The sequence below is a fragment of the Nerophis lumbriciformis genome, linkage group LG06, assembly GCF_033978685.3.
Source record: "Nerophis lumbriciformis linkage group LG06, RoL_Nlum_v2.1, whole genome shotgun sequence".
Taxonomy (NCBI): domain Eukaryota; kingdom Metazoa; phylum Chordata; class Actinopteri; order Syngnathiformes; family Syngnathidae; genus Nerophis; species Nerophis lumbriciformis.
This window is the reverse complement of record NC_084553.2, coordinates 30,010,951-30,031,293: the sequence shown is the minus strand read 5'-3', so window position 1 is coordinate 30,031,293 and position 20,343 is coordinate 30,010,951. Positions and strand designations below refer to the sequence as shown.

Below are 20,343 nucleotides of genomic sequence, written 5' to 3'. Positions count from 1 at the left end.
TCAACAAAGCTCAATCAACACAGAAAAAGGTAAAGTGAAATAACTTAGTTATTAACTGCAGGTCAATAATGCTTGTCTTTCTCTTTTCATGTGGGGCGCGCGAATACACACACCCGCACACGTACGCACACACACACACGCACACACACCGCACAGTGAGCTAACGTCACGCTAAACGCTAATTAGCCTTAACCTCAAGGACTGCGAGCGAGCTGAGCTGTCGCTTATGTTTTTAGAACGTCAACGGGCTCATAGTGATGCTACTAGTAGTTGAGTTGGAGAGGACTGGGAAGTGTTTATTATAATTTGGGGGGAGTCCGCTGCCTTATGCTTACCTGCTAAACACCTTTCTGCTCACCCCACCATGAGCACTGACTCCCTGCGCTCTGAATACGCACTGCTGATTGGCTGTTACATGCGCTCCGAATACGCACTGCTGATTGGCTGTTACCGCTCTGCCTGTAACCAATCAGATGGTTTTGTGGGTGGGACAATGCTGGGGTGCACCAGCAGCACAGCAGAGAGACGTACTGACATGGCTTGTTAAGACGCTAGTTTAGGCCAGGGGTGCTCACACTTTTTCTGCAGGCGAGCTACTTTTCAATTGATCAAGTCGTGGGATCTACCTCATTCATATATATAATTTATATTTACTTATTTATGAAATATATGTTTTTGTTAATAAGTTAAAGGTGTTTAATGATAATGCAAGCATGTTTAACACATATAGTTAATATTGTTAATAAATTAAAGGTATTTAATAATAATGCAATCATCTTTTTGGCATCTTATTTGTCCAGCTTCTGTACTCCTTTGTATACACTTTACAAGAAATACATTGTCGGCAAACTCTGTAGCTTGCTAGCTTGTGCACGCCAGCTTTCTGAGACTCGTTTTGTTAGCGCAACTGTGCAGTCGGTCTTTGGAGTTTTGACGACAGGTACGGCGCCAGAGTCTGTTGAAATAAAGTGTTTCTCGCCTTCCAGTCGGTAATTTTAATGAGCTGGCAGCAGCCAGCGTCATCTCAGAAGACCCTCGGGTGCCGTGAATGTCAATCAAGTGACGAAAGTGACGTCATAGTGAAGATTTATGATCGCTCATTTTTAGGACTATTTTTTTAATGCCTGGCTGGTGATCGACTGACACACCCTCCGAGATCGACCGGTAGCTCGCGATCGACGTAATGAGCACCCCTGGTTGAGGCGGTGGCACTTTGTTGTTAAGGCGGCTGCCTTATCAACAAAGCGCTGCGGGAAACCCTGATGCTGAATGAACAGAAGTACATATTATTGTGAGTATGGCCATGTCTTGCCAAAATTGTATTTCCTGTTTCTTTTTTAAAACACACTTTATTTACCTATGAATAAAGTAAAAACAAAGTTATGGCGATTGAGGACATGCTAACTAGTAGTTGACAGGCTTCAAAATAATGCAGTGTTACTAAATGAAAAGCAGATCAGCCTCTGGAAATAAGCTCATTGTTGGTTTCTTAAAACTAAGAACCAACCAGGTTTGCTCCCCTGGAGATTTAAGGCATGTGACATGGCGACATGCTTCATACACACTAAATTATGCTGGCATAGGATAGCCAGCATCCTATTATTGCTGCTGTATTTCCCTTATATTGATAATTTTCCAACCAAATAGTGAAAATAGGAAACACATGCCAGTGCTGACCACACTGCCTGGCCAGCAGTTTGCAGCAGCCTTTTGTGTTGGCCTCGTCATAACACCACTTGCATGCTTTTGTTTGCTGATTTAGTCCATCGTATAATCCACCTCGGCGCCTTTTTGTGGGAAACTGAACTAGTTCACTGTGCAAACAACAGACTAAAGTGCTGAAGCAGGAATCATTCATCATGAGGTAAGCACTATAGGAACCACAGCGGTCAGGTGAGTGGACCATAAGATAAAAGGCCACATCATGACGCAACACTTCTCAGCACAACTCCATCCAGAATAAACAAACTACTCCTGCATAAAACGGACTGAAAAAGCCCCTTAGATCCAGAGACACATCAATGCAGAGGAAAGAATCACGCAGGTGCCCTTCCTGTTATTTCAAACTTGAAAGCAGGAAACACAACTTTGGCTGCACATATCTTGAAGATACATGTGTACAATTGCAATTAGTGCATGTTTCTTTACAATCAGCCTAAACAAATAATATGATGGGAAAACAAAGACGTCATTTGCAGTCAGTTGCCTGCAATGATGCGGCGGAACCGGTTGGGTTTGTTCTAATGCACCTCTCCCTCTCATCATCACATGCTGACATAACATCTTACGCAACAGTTTGTACAAATTATCATCTCAAATTTTTATTCTGAACATTTTAGTTTGTTAGATGAATATCTGAACCTGACAGGTACTGATAATTCATATCTCCCGGTGTGGTATTCAGGGTATTGGACTATTCTTACCTAATAATGACACATTGGTTTTCTCGGTCAATCATCATGTTTCTGTACATGTTGTCTGCCAGTGCATAGATGTGAGGTGGGTTCTCATACTGGGCCTAATGGGAGGAAAAGAATATTAAAAATGAGAGATCTGTTTAAGCATTATGCAGTTTACAAATTTGCTAAATTAATCCCACTGTGTTGTAAACTTCTGTTACTGTCCAAAATCACAGTGAAAACACAAGTGAGCTATACTGTTGTTTCTTTCCACTTAAAAAAAACCAAACAAAAAACCTTTAATTACATGTCTCTGTATTTATTTCTCCTGCATAATGTCCACAACAACCACACATTTTAAGGACTATTAAAGTGGCGGACTAAATCTGGCCCACAGATGATGTCAGACTGGATTAATCTATTCTATTTACACTTACACAATGACTGTAAAATCCAGCAAAGGTTTAAAAAAGTACATCCAAAAAGTTTTTTTGCTGTAGTCAAGTCTACAGCAGATGTAGACATCTATGTCAACATCTATCTTGCACTACTGGCTCCTCGGTTAAATAAAATAGGGCCCCCTGAACAATTTAGTTAAATAGCCCTGACCCTAAAAAAATACCAAAAATATGTTCAAATGACACTTTAAAACAGTGCTTCTCAAATATTTTCTGTTACGCTTCTAAATTATATTAATGAGTAAATTTGCTCATAATAAAGAGTATAGCATTTTTGCTGGTGCCACGGCAACCTTCGATCGCCCACTTTGCTGGTCTAAATTATGGAAGGACAAGCCATGACACAACTCACGTCATGCTAGCATCAGAGTTGTCGACTGTGTTTAAAAAATAAGTTTATTTAGGAGACATGATGTTGGGTGATGTACTACAAATTTACAAAAAAAAAGGTTATCTTTTTACATTAATCTCGTGCAGACCACAAGTCACAGTAATATTTTTTTCTTATGCATTAGCATTGGCCAGGTTTGAAAATAAACTACAGCTCCCAGAATACTCTGCACAACGTGGGGCTCAAAAGTGGGGGCATGGTAGAATGCCGTAGGCAGGAAGGGAAGTGTGTTCGATAAGAGCAACTGTTTTTTTGGACATTTCCTGAAAAATGTCATCAAAATCTATCCATACCTCTTTGAGTTATGTTGCTAACAAATAAACAAACAAACCCTGGGGAAAACATAACTTATTTGGCGGAGGTAAGAAAGTCGAAGTGCGCATCTTTAGTTTCGAAATTGCCACAAAGCCGGTGGTTCACGGCGCGGTGCACAGAGGTAACCACCCAAAAAAATGTTCAGCGGGGGAATTATGCGGAAATTGAAAAACTATTTGATGAATCCTCAATCCATCCATCTTTTTTTCCATTGCTTGTTTCTCTGAATGTCGTGTGGGAGTTGGAGCCTGTTCAAAGGCAGCATACACTCTGGACATTTCAGCTTCTCATAATCCAGAAAATATTTTTGAAGCCAACGAAGCCAAACATCAGTTTGTGAGGTGTTTACATTATTATAAGTGAAATTGTTAACTCTTCTGAGAAACAACATATTTTAGAATGATATAAACATGTTCTCTGTGAAGGACACTGCTTGTCAGAAAGTAAAAGTTGAAAGACACCAAAGTGAACATTATTGTGTACGCTGGACGTTTACATTGTCACTTTAAGACACATAATTAAGTTTTTTTTTTTTTAAATGTTTGCAGTAATAAATATGATACGATACACACATATACAAATGTATATATATATATATATATATATATATATATGTATATATGTATATATATATATATATATATATATATATATATACATATATATATATATAAATATACACACATATACATATATATATATATATATACATATACATACATATATATATATATATACACATATACATCTATATATATCTCTCTCTATATATACATATATACACATATATGTATATATACATATTTATATGTATACATACATATATATATATGTATATATGTATATACATATATATATAAACATATATATATACAGTATATATATATATACACACATATACATCTATATATATCTCTCTCTATATATACATATATACACATATATGTATATATATATATATGTATATATACATATTTCTATGTATACATACATATATATATATATATATAATATATACATATATAATATATATACACGCACGCACACACACACACACACACACACACACACACACACACACACACACACACACACACACACACACACACACACACACACACACACACACACACACACACACACACGATTAATATGATAATGATTAATATTTTCCAACATTCAATCTGCACAGGTATATTCAAAAGGGCAGAATCGGGCCACATCCGTTGAGCATATAGCGCTTTCTTCTGCCTGTAAATACAATCTCTTATGCACTTTTAAATGGCAAACAGGAAGTTGATCAATGTGATACTTGAGTTTTTTTTTTTACAGATTAGTCGATATAGAAGTGCACTCCTGGCTCAGGAGAGAATCGGGCTGGCTTGAACACACAGTTCACTGCCAAGCCTTCCTGTTGCTCGGGTCCAGTTTCTGACAGGCAACATCTGCAGCCGCCAGCTGGAAAGTTTGCACTGAATCCAACCCAATTCTTTTATCTCCAGACTGTAACATCTTAAAAGTACTTCATTCAAAGAATTAAAGACAAAATTCAACTTACTGCGCCTTGATACATCTCAACTTCTTTTTCCCCGAAATACGGCATCTGCTTAAAGGGGTTGACGGAGATCAGCACAGGACCAATGTATGTCTGATGAGGGCATTAGTTAAAGGTCACAAAAAAAAGGACAAATCATGGAAAAACAGACACTTGAAAAGTATATCTGTTTAAGAATAGGTATTGTACAAATATTAGGCACACCTGCACACTATGACATCCAACTCAAGAGCTGCATCAAAACTTGTGCTTATCAAAGCTAATATTACTTGTATTTGGGTCTACAGATTTATACATACAAACAGGTGGTGCGAAACGACTGCTTACCTAACCAATTAAAGCTTTTCTTCTCATCACTCACACACATTAGTAACCTGGAGAAATTATGTTGTGATAGAGCGGGGAAAGTGTCTCTGTGCAAGACAGCAAACAGACTAGTTATTAGAGGTGGGGGAAATAATCGATTTTTAGATGCATCGCAATCCGGACATGGACGGATTATACAATCGATTAGTAAACATCAATAGTCAATCGATTTATTTATTGTAAATAAAATAATGCAAACGGTTCTAAAACTTGGCTAAATGAAGCAAGCCACCTCACCGAGAGATCCAACCAGCTGCTTTATTATGGGGCACTTATGTTCCAGTTTTGCACACATTTTCATTATTTCAATAAATGTAGGAATTAATTTAACTGTTTCTTATTACAAATGCACAGTTTTTTAAAAGTTGCAAGTGATAAATGCTTATTTAATGAAACAAAAAGAAATGTAAAACTGCATCAACGTACATCAATTAAAGATGCATCAATAATCGATTTTTAATCGAATAGTAGCTCCTGAATCGAATTGTGAGGTGCCCAAAGATCCTCACCTCTGTTAGTTATGATGTTAAATTTAAGATAGTGGTAATCAAACGCTTTATATTTGAAACAATACGGTAATCATATAACAATTTTTTCTCATTGTGGTTGCAATTCGCAGTTCCAGTTGATTGTGTTTAAGACAACTGAACCGTCTCATAGTTCTGATATTGTGTAATGAAAGTAGAAGACTTTTCTGCTATTCAAACTAAATTCCTGGTTGTTACAAATGACTGAGACTAAGCTGAGCATGTAACACAATTGTAACGTTTTATACCCGCTACTGACGAGAAATAAAGCTGCTCTTGTGGGAGGCCTAGAGTGACATGCAGAAGGCCCCACAGTCACTGATGTTTGCGGGCCAAAGTCTGCACTTAATTCTTTAGTCCTTTTTCCAACATCACTTACTCAATAGGTTTTGGATTTACTTGGAACTGTGTATTTCATATCCTCCAAATTGTGCAATGTACAATGCTCCCAGGTCAGCTTTCAAAGCTGAACAATAATTGCCAAGTAAGTTAAAGCCCGACTGTACTGTTTAAAACAGATTTATCAATGTTCACACCAATGGTATTACAAATTCACAGGCTCTTAAGTGCATACCAAAGAAGTATGTGGCTTTATATATCCCCAAACTGTTAGAACAATATGGCAAATAAGAGGCCTGTAGAAAGTGATTTCTGGAAACTATAACAACAACAATGAAAGAGTGCAGACCTTCGCCAAGGTAAACAATTCTAAACATGTCCATCTCACTGGTTTAACTTAAATATCATGGCTTGCCAGGCAAAATCCAGTCCAGTCTCTTTTTTCCCAGCTCTATCAATTGGTTCTTTATCAATTGGACAATTCAAGCGAACTGTGATGGCCAAAAGTTACAGTAAGTTCAAAGTTAACTAACAATGTTCAAACCCTAACCTCTGGCCTCACATGATGCATACTTAGAAGAAAAAACTACCAAAATAAAACAAAACATATATAAAATACTATAGGTTTTAAATGGGACGTATTATGGAAAACTTGTCTTTTTATTGCTTGTATACACATTAGGGATGGGTACCAACTTTGGTACTTTCATAAGTCTATACTACCGGGTACCGATGTACGTAAAATCAAACGGCGCCATATTTCAATACCTTTGTTGCTCATGACGTCACGTCCGGTTGCAGACAAGTACCAGCTCAAACACTTGGCGAAAAAACGATCACTCAAGTAACACTCAGAGCGGACTCAGCCTAACTGCCACCTTGCAAAGGCATGCAAATTCTACTATATAATATTTGCGACTGAGACTCAGAAATGTACTATATTTCCTGAACTATTGTCTGCAACCACTAAGTTTTAGAAAAGAAAAAAAAATCATACATTAGTCGCACTGGACTATAAGCCGCAGATATCTACCGGTATGTTGTGAAAAGAGATAGATTTTAGAAAGATTTTCCAAATGTTTATTTCCATAACTTAATTGTTTCCAAACGGTGCCTGTAACACGGCAGTAAAACGGCTGATCACACAAAATTAATGTATGTATTAATCCTTTAGGATTGATAAGATTTCCTCCTTTTTTAATACTGTAGGGTTGAAGATGTTTATCAGGAATCTTTTTTCTTGTACTTTGTAAACATTGAGTTTCAACAGTTTCTTAAAGTGGATCATTTTAGTACATTGATTTCTTTCTTAATCAATTGTATAATTTAGCCATAAGCGAAGAAAAATCCATACACCTTTGAATCAGCCGCAGGGTTCAAAGCTGGGGATAAAAGTAGTGGCTTATAGTACGGAAAATGCGGTAATAAGAAAACAAGATATAACAACTTGACAGCCCAGTTATCAATCACAATCAGCTCATTTTTAAATGTTACATTAAAAATATATATTTTATTATTAAACAATTATCATCTATGAAAACATAAAAGTACCGAAAATGTTTATCGTTGAGTGCCGGTATCGATTCTCAGATACCTGTAATTGGTACCGCATCAGTGTGAAAGGTACTATCCCTAATACAAATTCAGTATCTGGGTTTTCTGGAGCACGATCTTGTTGGATCAATTTGCTTGCCATATAAAGGACCTGCACATCACGTCTGACTGCTACTGCATTAATGTAAGGCTGTGGGAGCAGCGGTTCATATGATTTGAGACAAAGCAACCCTCCCCCCCATAACTGGCTGCTCCAAACAGGCCTGTTTAGAGGGGGTTTACGTGTGATGTAATTCTTGATTGTTGGGGTATTCTGATCAATTTATTTAAAAAATTATAATAATAATATGTTTTAAGAAAAGATTCAATTTAGACTGTAAGAAAGTCTACTGGTTGCTCTCTGCCAACATTTGGACCACAGGAAGATCCAAGAGTAATATCTCTTCCTTCCTTGGGCAACTAAGCAGTAGTCAAACATCTGGCAGTACTACGGAGATGACCTTTCCCCCTTAAACACAAAATGGGCAGCCACTACCGTCCGTCAGCCACCCTACTCACCCCTGCGAGTGACTATAAAGCTATTCTGGGAAAGCTGAGGTGACGGGAAGCTCGCCATTCCTCACTAAGGTGCGAGCCAGAATTATGAGGCAAGGATACAAAGATGTAGTCATCCATGTATCTCTTCTTCAGGTTTTCCACAATGGCGTCCTCGTTGATCTTGGTGAGCAGCACCATGTCGTCCACCCCGCTGATCTTGACATTGTGGCTCTGCCAGTGGTACCCATAATGACCACGGCTCCCCTGAAACAAAGCACACATAGCGAACAATGGTTAGATGGGCCATAGGAGGCCTACAGGATGACTATCATGAGTAATGGCTTGGCTCTAAGGCACATAACACATAAAAGAAATGCAATATTAATCTCAAAATGTGAACATTTTGTAACTGCAGTGTGCTCCTTTTTCTTCTTTGTGTGAAATACACTTGAATCCAGCTTGTATCCACATCCAAACACAGTTTTCTTTTGAGCTGACTAAGTCTCTGGAGATGTGAGGTCATCCATCATGTGCTATGAGTCACCTCGGTGTCACTGAGTGTGGCTACTGTGGGAGAGTGTCACAACACGCTACGAGGACTCGGTTTCTCCTGGATGGAGAATGGAGAATCACTCAGAGCATACAAAATGCAACTTTATACTTCCTGTGAGGAAGTGTGGTGAGGAGTCAGCCTATTATACTCCGAAGCAAAATAAGCTACAAAAAAACAAGGGTACAAAGATAAATATGTTTATTAATATGTATTCATACAGCAGCATATGGAGAGCTTTCTAACATTTTGACACTTTTGCTGTACGTACTTAAAAAGGTAAACAGGAATTAACTGTATAACTCAACGGATGTAGATGTAAAATGTAGAAAAGTAGTTAGAAAACAATTTCTAATTAAAAAACAAAACACTAATTCTACTTTCTGTTTACGAGCGGAAAGAAATGCAGTGGGGAGTCACAGTAATCAACTCGATAGAGCGGGTGTGCTTTTAACATCTAACAGGGTGAATTTAGTCTTTACAAGAAGAAAATAAACCACTTTACGGACTGGGTGATGGTCGGAAATAGTTTTAGTCTATGGGACAAAGCCTAATTAGTCTTCCAAATCACACCCTATTAACATGTTTTAATTCCTATTTTTGGTCGCGGCAAGTGGAAATGCAAACTTTACATGATAAGAAAAGAATGTACATTCGTTAGGGTTGCAATGATTAATTGATTATTTTGATTTAAAAAAAAGCTAGATTTATATTATGTTGCTTTGATTATTCGGCTTCACGGTGGCAGAGGGGTTAGTGCATCTGCCTCACAATACGAAGGTCCTGAGTAGTCTTGGGTTCAATCCCGGGCTCGGGATCTTTCTGTGTGGAGTTTGCATGTTCTCCCCGTGACTGCGTGGGTTCCCTCCGGGTACTCCGGCTTCCTCCCACTTCCAAAGACATGCACCTGGGGATAAGTTGATTGGCAACACTAAATTGGCCCTAGGGTGTGAATGTGAGTGTGAATGTTGTCTGTCTATCTGTGTTGGCCCTGTGATGAGATGGCGACTTGTCCAGGGTGTACCCCGCCTTCTGCCCGATTGTAGCTGAGATAGGCTCCAGCGCCCCCCGCGACCCCAAAGGGAATAAGCGGTAGAAAATGGATGGATGGATGGATGGATTATTCGTTTAATGAGGGTAAGTAATTAAATCTGGACTGCATAGAGTGCCCGGAACTCACATGGACATCGTTTTAGCATGGCCGTTGCGATGCAAAAGAGCGCCAATGAGAGCAATGCTGTGCGGGTGCCGATATCTGTGTGGCGATGAACACAGATATATATATACACACACACACACACACACACACACACACACACACACACACACACACACACACACACACACACATGCACACACACACACCGGTGTATAATTTTTTAAATTATTGCACACAAGTTAAAAGGGCAAATTTCAATATTGATGATGTGCATTTACTAGAAAAAAAGAACAAAGGTTATGGCAAGCAGAAAAAAGGTTGTTCAACTATTTTCCCTAAAATATGCATTGAGAGTATACAGTGTGTTTTATCCAATTACTCGAGTATCCATCCCATCCATTATCTACTGCTTGTCCCTTTCAGGGTCGCGGGGGGTGCTGGAGCCTATCTCAGCTGCATTTGGGCGGAAGGCAGGGTACACCCTGAGTAATCGAAACAAATTAATCAATAGATTACTCAACTACTAAAATAATGCAGCCCTATAAGTGGTACTTCAGCTTACCCGAATTAGCGAGTATTTTTGATACGAGCTGTCTTTCAGCTTTTTATTATGCTTTAAGTTATGAGCATGAATTTGAATTACGAGTATATTGTGTGCCCTTGCCAAAGAAAGAAAAACAAAAAGTAGACAAGGGGGGAGAGAATAAGAATAGTAACTGTTACGTCAGCGTGCTGTGGCTCCCATGCATTCGTGTCGCCCATCTTTCCTATTCAATGTAATGCAATAAAATTTGTAATCATACATGCTCAGGTGCTCAAAAATCCCCCCCTCAAACAGACAGACAAATCGATAGATATAGACAGACAGATAGATGGAGGTAGAGTACAGACAAAGAGATAGAAATATATAGATGAACATACAAACAAAATAGACAGATACTGTAGATAGAGAGCTAGATAAACAGATAGAGATAGATAGAACTAGACAGACTTGGTTGTCCATCAAATCCGATGATAACATCCTCTTATGACTTTAACGGTGGACTCTGATGGCTGTTGAGTCCAATCCTGGAGCCGCATACTTTATTGCAGGTTGGACATGTGTAGGTTGTTGTGGTGGTGGTCCTGCCATCTCTGAGTGTGTTTTTCCTGATACAGCACTGTTCCCGTCTGGCAATTCGCTCCCTTTGCAGGTGGAGAGTCCTGTCATAACAGTGCGGCCTCCAGAGATTAGCAATGATGACCTCAAGGTCCTCGGGCCTGATGTTACATTTCCTCATTGAGATCTTCAGCTGCTCTTTATACCTCTTCTGCAGTGTAGTTGGCCATATAATACTCTGGAGGGCAGCCTGTCTGGAGGCATTCGAACCCCATGGCCGAGACAGCGCAGCTATTGTTGGTTGATCGTGGCCTCTGCATTTCTGCAGTTGGTCTTTGCAAGTATCTCTGTGTGAGGCACACAATACTGCCAGGTGAGCCTGAGTATTCACTGCAGGCAACCTATGTAGAAGTGCTTCATTGATTTTATGTGGCGACTATATGTGACCCTATGTGTAGACAGGTAACAGACGGATAGAAATAGAAGTAGATATACGGACAGACAGATAAATACACACATATTGATACAGGTATGATAAAAAATAGACAGATAGAAATAGATATTTAGGATGATACAAACAGACAGATTGATAAGCAGATGCTGTAGCTGGCAGCCCATCAATTAATACAAGCACAGTAATATAACAATGATTTATGGGTACAGAGTACATGCTTTCAAGTAAAAGAAAGCACACACTAGGATGACGGAGCTAATGTTTCAACACTGGTGGCTAAATTATAATATTAGGAGTATTCAAAATTCTAATTCAAAACTTAACAATAAACATGTTTAAGACCCGACATCGGTGGTCGCATCCACAACAGCCAACTGGCTACCATTGGTACAGCTTTTGAAAGACAAGTCGTCATTAAATTTGCAAAAACATATATCGCCGGACACGTAGAAGTAATTTGTGAACTGTTTATAGTTAGTTTCGTAGTTTTTTCGCACATGTGGGTTTGAGGCATACCTTCCCGTTTTTGCTAAGAAATCTTGTTTTTGTCCATTCCAAGCATTGTGATTTTTCCTGGATTTTACTCTCCATGAAAATAAATTCTCACCAGCACCGCTGCTACTACAGCACTCGTGTCTGGTCGACTGAAGCTTCGGCAACACTCGACATCAATTGGGGCAACACGCGCCCCTGACGGCAGCCTGGCGAGTTTCGTGTTCTGTGATTCAATCAAGTCAACAATACGGCATAGATGGATGCACATGAAGACGATGGGGTAGACATTTCTGCCAAAAATCCAAACTTTGCTAAAAAAGCTTGACATTATGACATACTTGCCAACCCTCCCGGATTTTCCGGGAGACTCCCGAAATTCAGCGCCTCTCCCGAAAACCTCCCGGGACAAAATTTCTCCCGAAAAACTCCCGAAATTCAGGCGGACCTGAGTGACGTGTTGACAACACACAACAACAGTGTCTACCGTAAAGCAGTTCTCTGCCGTAAACAGCAATGTTGTGACACTTTTAAACAGGACAATACTGCCATCTACTGTACATGCATATGTGACCCACCCATAATGTGTCACATTTTTGTGTTGATTTATTTATTTTATTTTGTGGTTTGAATTCGTTTTTGGAGCTGTCATTACACAATTATCAGTATTCACATTGGTCAGTAGGGGGCAGTAGGGCGTTTCTTCCCAATTGAATGCTATCGCCTGCAGACCGGAAGTGTCTTGTCATTCTGATGAGCGCGACCAGTCTGTGAAAAATTGAAACGTCCTGTGTGCTTTTTCCTACTGTATAACAGGTTAGTTTTGGTGAATCAACTCACTGAATAATATCCATGTGATCTTTATAAGTTTAAGTACACATTCTGATGGTGGAGCCTAACTCTAAAGTGTTTGTGAGTTGTAGTTTGTAAATGAACACTGAAATTCAAGTATTTATTTTATTTATATATATATATATATATATATATATATATATATATATATATATATATATATATATATATATAGCTAGAATTCACTGAAAGTCAAGTATTTCTTATATATATATATATCTTAACCATGCCCCCAACCACGTCCCCTGCCCCACCCCCGACCACGCCCCCAACCCCCCACCCCCCACCTCCCGAAATCGGAGGTCTCAAGGTTGGCAAGTATGCATTATGATCTAAGATTAGGAATCTTGTCACACACTTCCTCATACAGTCTGAAAGATGTCTTAACCATAAGTACTGTGAAAAACCCCAGAATTGTGATTTAATATTCATCAATGCAATATAACAGGTTTTCTCAGTAGGAAGCCGATGCATAATATATATATATATATATATATATATATATATATATATATATATATATATATATATATATATATATATGTCATATCATCTTATTATATGACATGAGGCAAGCCAACATCTGTTTGTCAGAGTTGATAGCGCTTTGGTTTGTGAAATTATGTTCTGAAACAAAATGTCATGGATTTGAGTCCTGCACAGAGCACAGTTTATCTATAAACCCTCTTTTGCTCTTATTCTTCCCTAATCAATCAATTATTATTATTCCTCCAACTGAAACTTTTTTAAAGGGCTTTAGCACACTCAAAAATGTACTATATCTTGCAAGAAATTTGTACACGTTCATCATAACAGGACACACGGAAATGATCAGACCATATCAAGTATGCTGCGCAGGTCGTCAGTCATATTGGTTTTTAGGTCCCATTTTGAGGGGGATTTAGGCCAATTACAATATTTATTTGTTTTTTCTTGTCTAATGAGTTTATTTTGTCTGTATAATGTGTCGTGGGCCAATAAATAACGAGCTGCAGGTCTCAAATAAACCCCCGGGCTGCTCTTTTGACACCCCTGAGCTATTCATTCAATGATAAATGCCAAATCGCTATTATTAGCTATGAACACATGAAGCTAATGTGTGTTACATACGGACGTAGGTCAAGTTGTTACTTACTAAAAACTGTACGTTGCTTACAACACATTGGAGAGTCAGCGCCCTCTTGGCATTACCGCAAAGGTTGGAAACAGCCGCTTTAAATGTGTTCCATCGTTACGTGTTCTGTGCATAAATTCAGTATGATACATTGCTCTTCTCTTTGTGAGCAACATTATTATGTCACTAACACTTTAAATCATGAACTAATAAATGTTGAGCATGTTTTTTGACCCCACAGACAAAACCAAGACTAATTTATTGCTCACATCACTAATTGACAACAGATAGTGTGTGCATGAGAAAGCTACTGAATAAGTGGGGGCGGGCGGAAATCAAGTGTGTTGTAATTAACCTGTCTGGGCTAAAAAAGTGCAGGATCATGATGAGAGCCGTAGTAAGTAACAAGCTGCACACGCAATGTAGGAGGTACACGTCAAATGCGGGAGAATACTTTCATGTGTTTTGATTTGGGATGCTATAATGAGGCAAGAGGACTGAGAAAATAGTCATAGGGAGTAGCTGGCCAGGAAAGGAGAAAAGCGCACGCACTCAAGCAAGGATGCCTGGGTGGTGCCTGGATTGACTATGCACCCGCACAATCTGTGTAGGGTTAAAGGTTGTAGCGCTCACGTGTGATTGTGTTGATGATTGTGTAAAGACGCCACTTTACAACCAAATTGTCTGCTGTTTTTTTATGCACAGTACGCAGCAACTAAAGAAATGTAAAATACTGATGATAATGTATTTCTGTTTCCTGACTACTTAATGAATACAGTGTTTGATATTCAATAAGCAAAACCCTTGCAAAGGTATCAGACTTTTTAACCTAAGTTTATACAAAGGCATGATAGCGTCAGTTGTGATCCATAAGTCCAGGCTGTCCCCTTCATGCAAATACCATCACCATATATGGAGAGCGCTGAGCAGAAGCTGGCTCAGCTAACAGGAAATGGCTGGCTTTGATTCAGTATCATAAGCGGCACTTTTCCCCTCATTTCTTCCTTCTGTGCTTTTCCACCCCAGTAGCTGACACACAGTCCAACCAGTGTTTTGTCTGTGAGAATGAGCCAGACAAATATGGGCAGCCCTCCTAAAATTAGAAGCAACTGATACCGCTAATCACTTTGTGATGTAATGGCAATCTTGGGGAACAACCCCACTAGAGAGTTGCAACAATAGAATCAATGAGGAAATGCTGGCCAGATTGAGATTGTAGTGACAAAATAGCTTGGCATATGAACAGCTAAACAAAACACAATCAGGTACTTATTTCTCCTCCTCAAGACCCTGAAAGTTGCCTAAAGTACTCCAAAAGATTCCTATAGCGAGATTAATGTTGGATAATCCTTGTGTGAGGTTAGTCGTGCTACTATGGCCTCTTTCAACCTCTATGAACGGTAAATTGATTTTTCTTGCTTTTCTACCTTCAAAGTATTCAAAGTGCTTTGACACTATTACCACATTCCCCTCCTGATGACAGGGATCAGGAGCAACATGGGGTTCACTATCTTGCACAAGGATACTTTGACATGGTCACATGGACTGAGAATTGAAGCAGCAGCCTTCAGGTTGGGAGAAAATCACTCTACCACCTGAACCATACTGCCTTGATTGATCTAGTACCCACAAGATTAAAAGTATTTCGCAGGTTTTTTTTGTTTTTGAATTCGCGGCAGCTTTTCAGGAAGTTGTGGCACAATTTGCATTGTTTCGAGGCTTTTTTGAATAACATAGGATCTTGAATCAACTTGTGATTTTAATGTTGATGTGATTTTAATGTTAAAGCTAGTGTTTTAAATGTTACTTGTAACCTAAACCTCAAAAAACAGAAGACACAACAAAAATTGGAAAACACTATATTGATGCTTTATTCATTTTATACTGCACAGGCTTAAAAGAAGACACCAGATGGCTAAAAAGCACATACTCACAAATCAATGTCAAAATACGGTATGGTTTTAATTAATCATAACTAATAATAGTAATAATTAATTATAATCAGAGAAAGAAACACCACAAATACGTTCTCATAGTCCACTGTTTGCTCTGTCGTCCACAAGTTGCAGACATTTTTCATGTATGTTTTACGCTTGAAAGGTGTTTGTTCGTCTTAAACATTCATTTATATTCTAACACATTTACCCTCGCACGGTATGAGCATTTGTGAATAGTTGAGAACAATGCATAGCGGTAATTTTTCTTGGTAAATAAGAGACGGTAAGCAATTATAATCACACATCATCGTCTGTGTCATGTAAATGCTGCTCTTTGCTAGTTCAGCATTGCAAATTACATTATGTTCATGATTGTTTTAAATAAAATTTTATAAATTTATAAAAAAATATATAAATACAGTACAGGTAAACTAGGAAGTGAGCACACCGATGTGTTGCTAAATGTGTATATACTACATTACCCGGAGGGCTTAGCGTAGTGGACAGTAACCGGAAGTAGGTCTGAAGTATGCGGGAAGGACGACAATTGAGCCATTTAAGCAATAAAAAGTTGATATACTGCAACATATACTTTGTCATTCCTGCTTCGTCTAGTGAAAATGATGCTAATTGGCCAAAATGTGTTTGCATGTTCTCCCCGTGACTGCGTGGGTTCCCTCCGGGTACTCTGGCTTCCTCCCACCTCCAAAGACATGCACCTGGGGATAGGTTGATTGGCAACACTAAATGGTCCCTAGTGTGTGAATGTGAGTGTGAATGTTGTCTGTCTATCTGTGTTGGCCCTGCCGTGAGGTGTTGTCCAGGGTGTACACCGCCTTCCGCCCGAATGCAGCGGAGATAGGCTCCAGCACCCCCCGCGGCCCCGAGAGGGACAAGCGGTAGAAAATGGAGGGTTGGATGGATGGTTGAACTGGCACGATCCCAAAATCCTGGAGGGACTGATTAAAAAGGTGCCCCATTAGCAAAATTGCATTTTCAATGACGTAATATTAATAATGGAATCTAATACGTGAGATTATTTGTGATCTCAATTTACCATCGCTTTTACAATTACTAATTATATTAAATAAAAATTGCAATTACTAATTATATTAAATAAAAATTGCTCATCAGTCCAGATAACTTGTTTGGCATTAAGGACATGTCACTCACCGCTGTCTCACCATACACGTACACAAAAGCAGTACCAAAAGAAACAACTAACAACTTTCAGTCATGTTTTTGTTACGATAGTATATACTGTCTCACCATACACGTACACAAAAGCAGTACCAAAAGAAACAACTAACAACTTTCAGTCATGTTTTTGTTACGATAGTATATACATTAAACGATAGCTAACGTTACGTATCCAAAATTGCTATCATTAGCTAACAACACACAAAGCTAATGCGCATACATGTGTTATATATGGGCTAGTTAGGTCATTACATACTGAAAGCCCTAAGAAGGCAGGAAAATGCCTAAAACAGTAAAGAAAGTTAGCACCCCTAGGCATCCACGTAAAGGTTGCAAACATCTCTTTTAATTATTGGACCCAACCAGATGCAAAGAAATTATGTGCCTCCACACTTTTGTAGTTCTACTTAGAAAAAAATTTGGGTGACCAAACATCTTTTAAAGTGTGTGAAAATACTTTCTTAAGAACGTATGGATCCACCCCACCACATTCATCTATTTTTGATGAGCTCTTGCTTGTGTATTCACTTCTAAACCTTAATGACACTGACGTGCGCAGCTGATACTTAATATACGGTAGCCGTATTGAATGTTTGCCCCCCAAGCCAAACCCGAAAGTGCATGTAGGGCATGTGGTTGAAAACCAGCAATAACTGATGTCATGTTCTTCTTCCATAGACCAAAAACTAGTTGAAACTGAAACAATGCTGCCCCTGCTGATTTAGACAAGTACTGTACTGATTGCTTCAACAATGACCCCAGTCCTAACAATTAATTTTTATGCCCATCCTATGCCTTACCTAACAACTAACTACCTGTTTTATTCTTTTAACAATTACTGTACTTGATATGTACGGCAATTGGCTAACAGTAGGGATATAGAGATTATGTCAATTTTTAGATTATTTGCCTCACTGGTAATGTATAACAAGGTTACTGTTGATAGAGTCAAGGATTAATACCACACTAATCCACTTTTGTAAACATATCTCATGTATGAAAGGGTAATTCGCTTAACAATGGATTTTAAAAAAGTACATACATTTTTTGTTTAATTTCTTTCATAAATATGGTAACACAAAAAAGTAACAAAACGTTAAAACCTCAATGGTTTCACATATTGTACTGATTTAAGTTAATACTTGCATACATTAGATCAGAGTGGGCCATGGTCTCCATCAAAAACATGATTTTCCTACCGACTTCTTCTGCATCCACAGACCCATGTTTTTTCTTGTGTCAAGATGACAACACTGGTGGCTTGCTTTTAGTGTGAGTGACATATGGAGATCAACAAATAGAGACATGAACTTTGCTTGTAATTAGCCAACAATCAATCATCGGGGGGACATGAAAAAAGTCCTATGTCACTGTTGCTGTGCAGTGTGGCGAAAAAGGATGAATGTGTTCCAATGCTGTGGGAAATGTAGACACTCATACAATGTCTAAGTTTAAGACTATGTTGTAGACTTTAAACACGTCTTCCAAAAATATGTTCTAGCACATGACTTTAGCGACACAATGGGACAATGGATAGCTTTTCAGCACCGGAGCAGGAATAGTAGGATTGGTTGCTCAAAGGCACCGTGGGCGAGGCATATCCCTGTCCCACTTCTAATGTATTAAACCTGAAGCCCTGTGGACTATCGCCACATTTTTAAGCACTCAGTCGTAAGAGGTTACACAAAAATGTAACACATAGAGAATAAATGTAGGGGCTGATGTCAAAGTGAGCAGGCTGCAAGTGCTTTGCTCAAGGGCCCATCAGAAGCAAAGAAGTAGCAACTTTCCACCCAATAGTGCCATACCCAGAAAACAGGCAGTTGGTGTTTGACACATCATATGGGCACAGTGTACAAAATGTGTTTTTTTTAAAGATACTGTTGTTGTTCCATTTGAGTGGACAATGTAGAAACTGCTCTTTTTGGTACATCGTTCATGCGTAAGGTTATCAAAACAAACTCCTAACCTGTTCACATTTTCCTTGGTTCTTCTCATAAATTTTCAGGGTTTTGAGTCAAAAACTAGAAAACATTAACATTTAGGAGACTATCATAACGTTTCTGAACTGACCACAAAACAACCTAATGTTTACCTGTTGGCAGATTGATTGATTGATTCAATCAGGATCAATAAGGTATGTTGATTCTAAAAATATCTGCTGTACTTTAATCAAAGGAGAAGGTATTATTTTGACGACAGTACTTCCGCCTGATCTGTGACCTTTGTCCAATCTCTCAAAGATAAATAGACACTGTCTGTCACTGTGAGCAGCACGTTATACACCGCTAGTTATACAACTACAATAATAAACATGTTGTTAAACTGGTATCTACACTACAATGCCAACTTTTGATAAAACTCTTGTTGGCCTGTGCACGTACAGATCAGCATAGTAAGGTCAAATGAGATAAAAGAGTAGATAGTAAGTCATGATATTGCAGGATGATGGAAACATGAGCACTGACTAGTTGTAAAGACTAATAATGCTTTGCCTACAGGGAAGGGTGTGTGTGTGTGTGTGTGTGTGTGTGTCTGTGTATTTGTGTGTAGTGTGTCCAACTAAAGAAAAGAAAAAGAATCTCAAAAAAATCCCGACCCAGACTAAATTACACACCGTTTCACTTCTACATAGGCAGCATTTATCATGGGAGCTGATTTAAAAACATCTCAAACGAAATCGGTGTTTTCAATGGAGGACAACTAGGCGTAAAATATAGCCTAGCAGGCGATTGTGGTTGAGGGTGGAACTCTGTGGAAATCCAAGACAGGAACATGTCACACCAAGTACAGTATATTTTCTTTTTACAGCAGCCTCAGTAGTGGTTGAACATAAAGAAACCCTATGCAGTAGAAATGGATTCAAAGCCCTTCTGTGTGTGTCACAAGGACTTCCTGCTTAAGTTTCAATCGATGATGCTAAAAAGCAAACAGGCAAGCAAACGCATGCAGAAAAACAAATGTACACTGACATAGCGCCTTTGCAACTACCCAATTATACTTTCTGGGAATCAGGCATCCATCTGCCAAGGGCAAACAATCCTA

At 38.8% G+C, this 20,343-nt stretch overlaps 1 protein-coding gene across 2 annotated transcripts in view; it reads right to left on the bottom strand.

The window, feature by feature from the left end:
* myo1ea (myosin IEa) overlaps positions 1–20,343 on the bottom strand; it is a 105,377-nt gene that overhangs the window by 61,422 nt on the left and 23,612 nt on the right. For both annotated transcript variants that reach the window (XM_061964071.1, XM_061964070.1), the window contains exons 2-4: positions 8,562–8,705; positions 5,122–5,211; positions 2,424–2,518 (exon numbers count right to left, since the gene is read on the bottom strand). In XM_061964071.1, the coding sequence (XP_061820055.1) occupies positions 2,424–2,518; positions 5,122–5,211; positions 8,562–8,705 (329 nt within the window). The remainder of the gene's footprint in view (positions 1–2,423; positions 2,519–5,121; positions 5,212–8,561; positions 8,706–20,343) is intronic.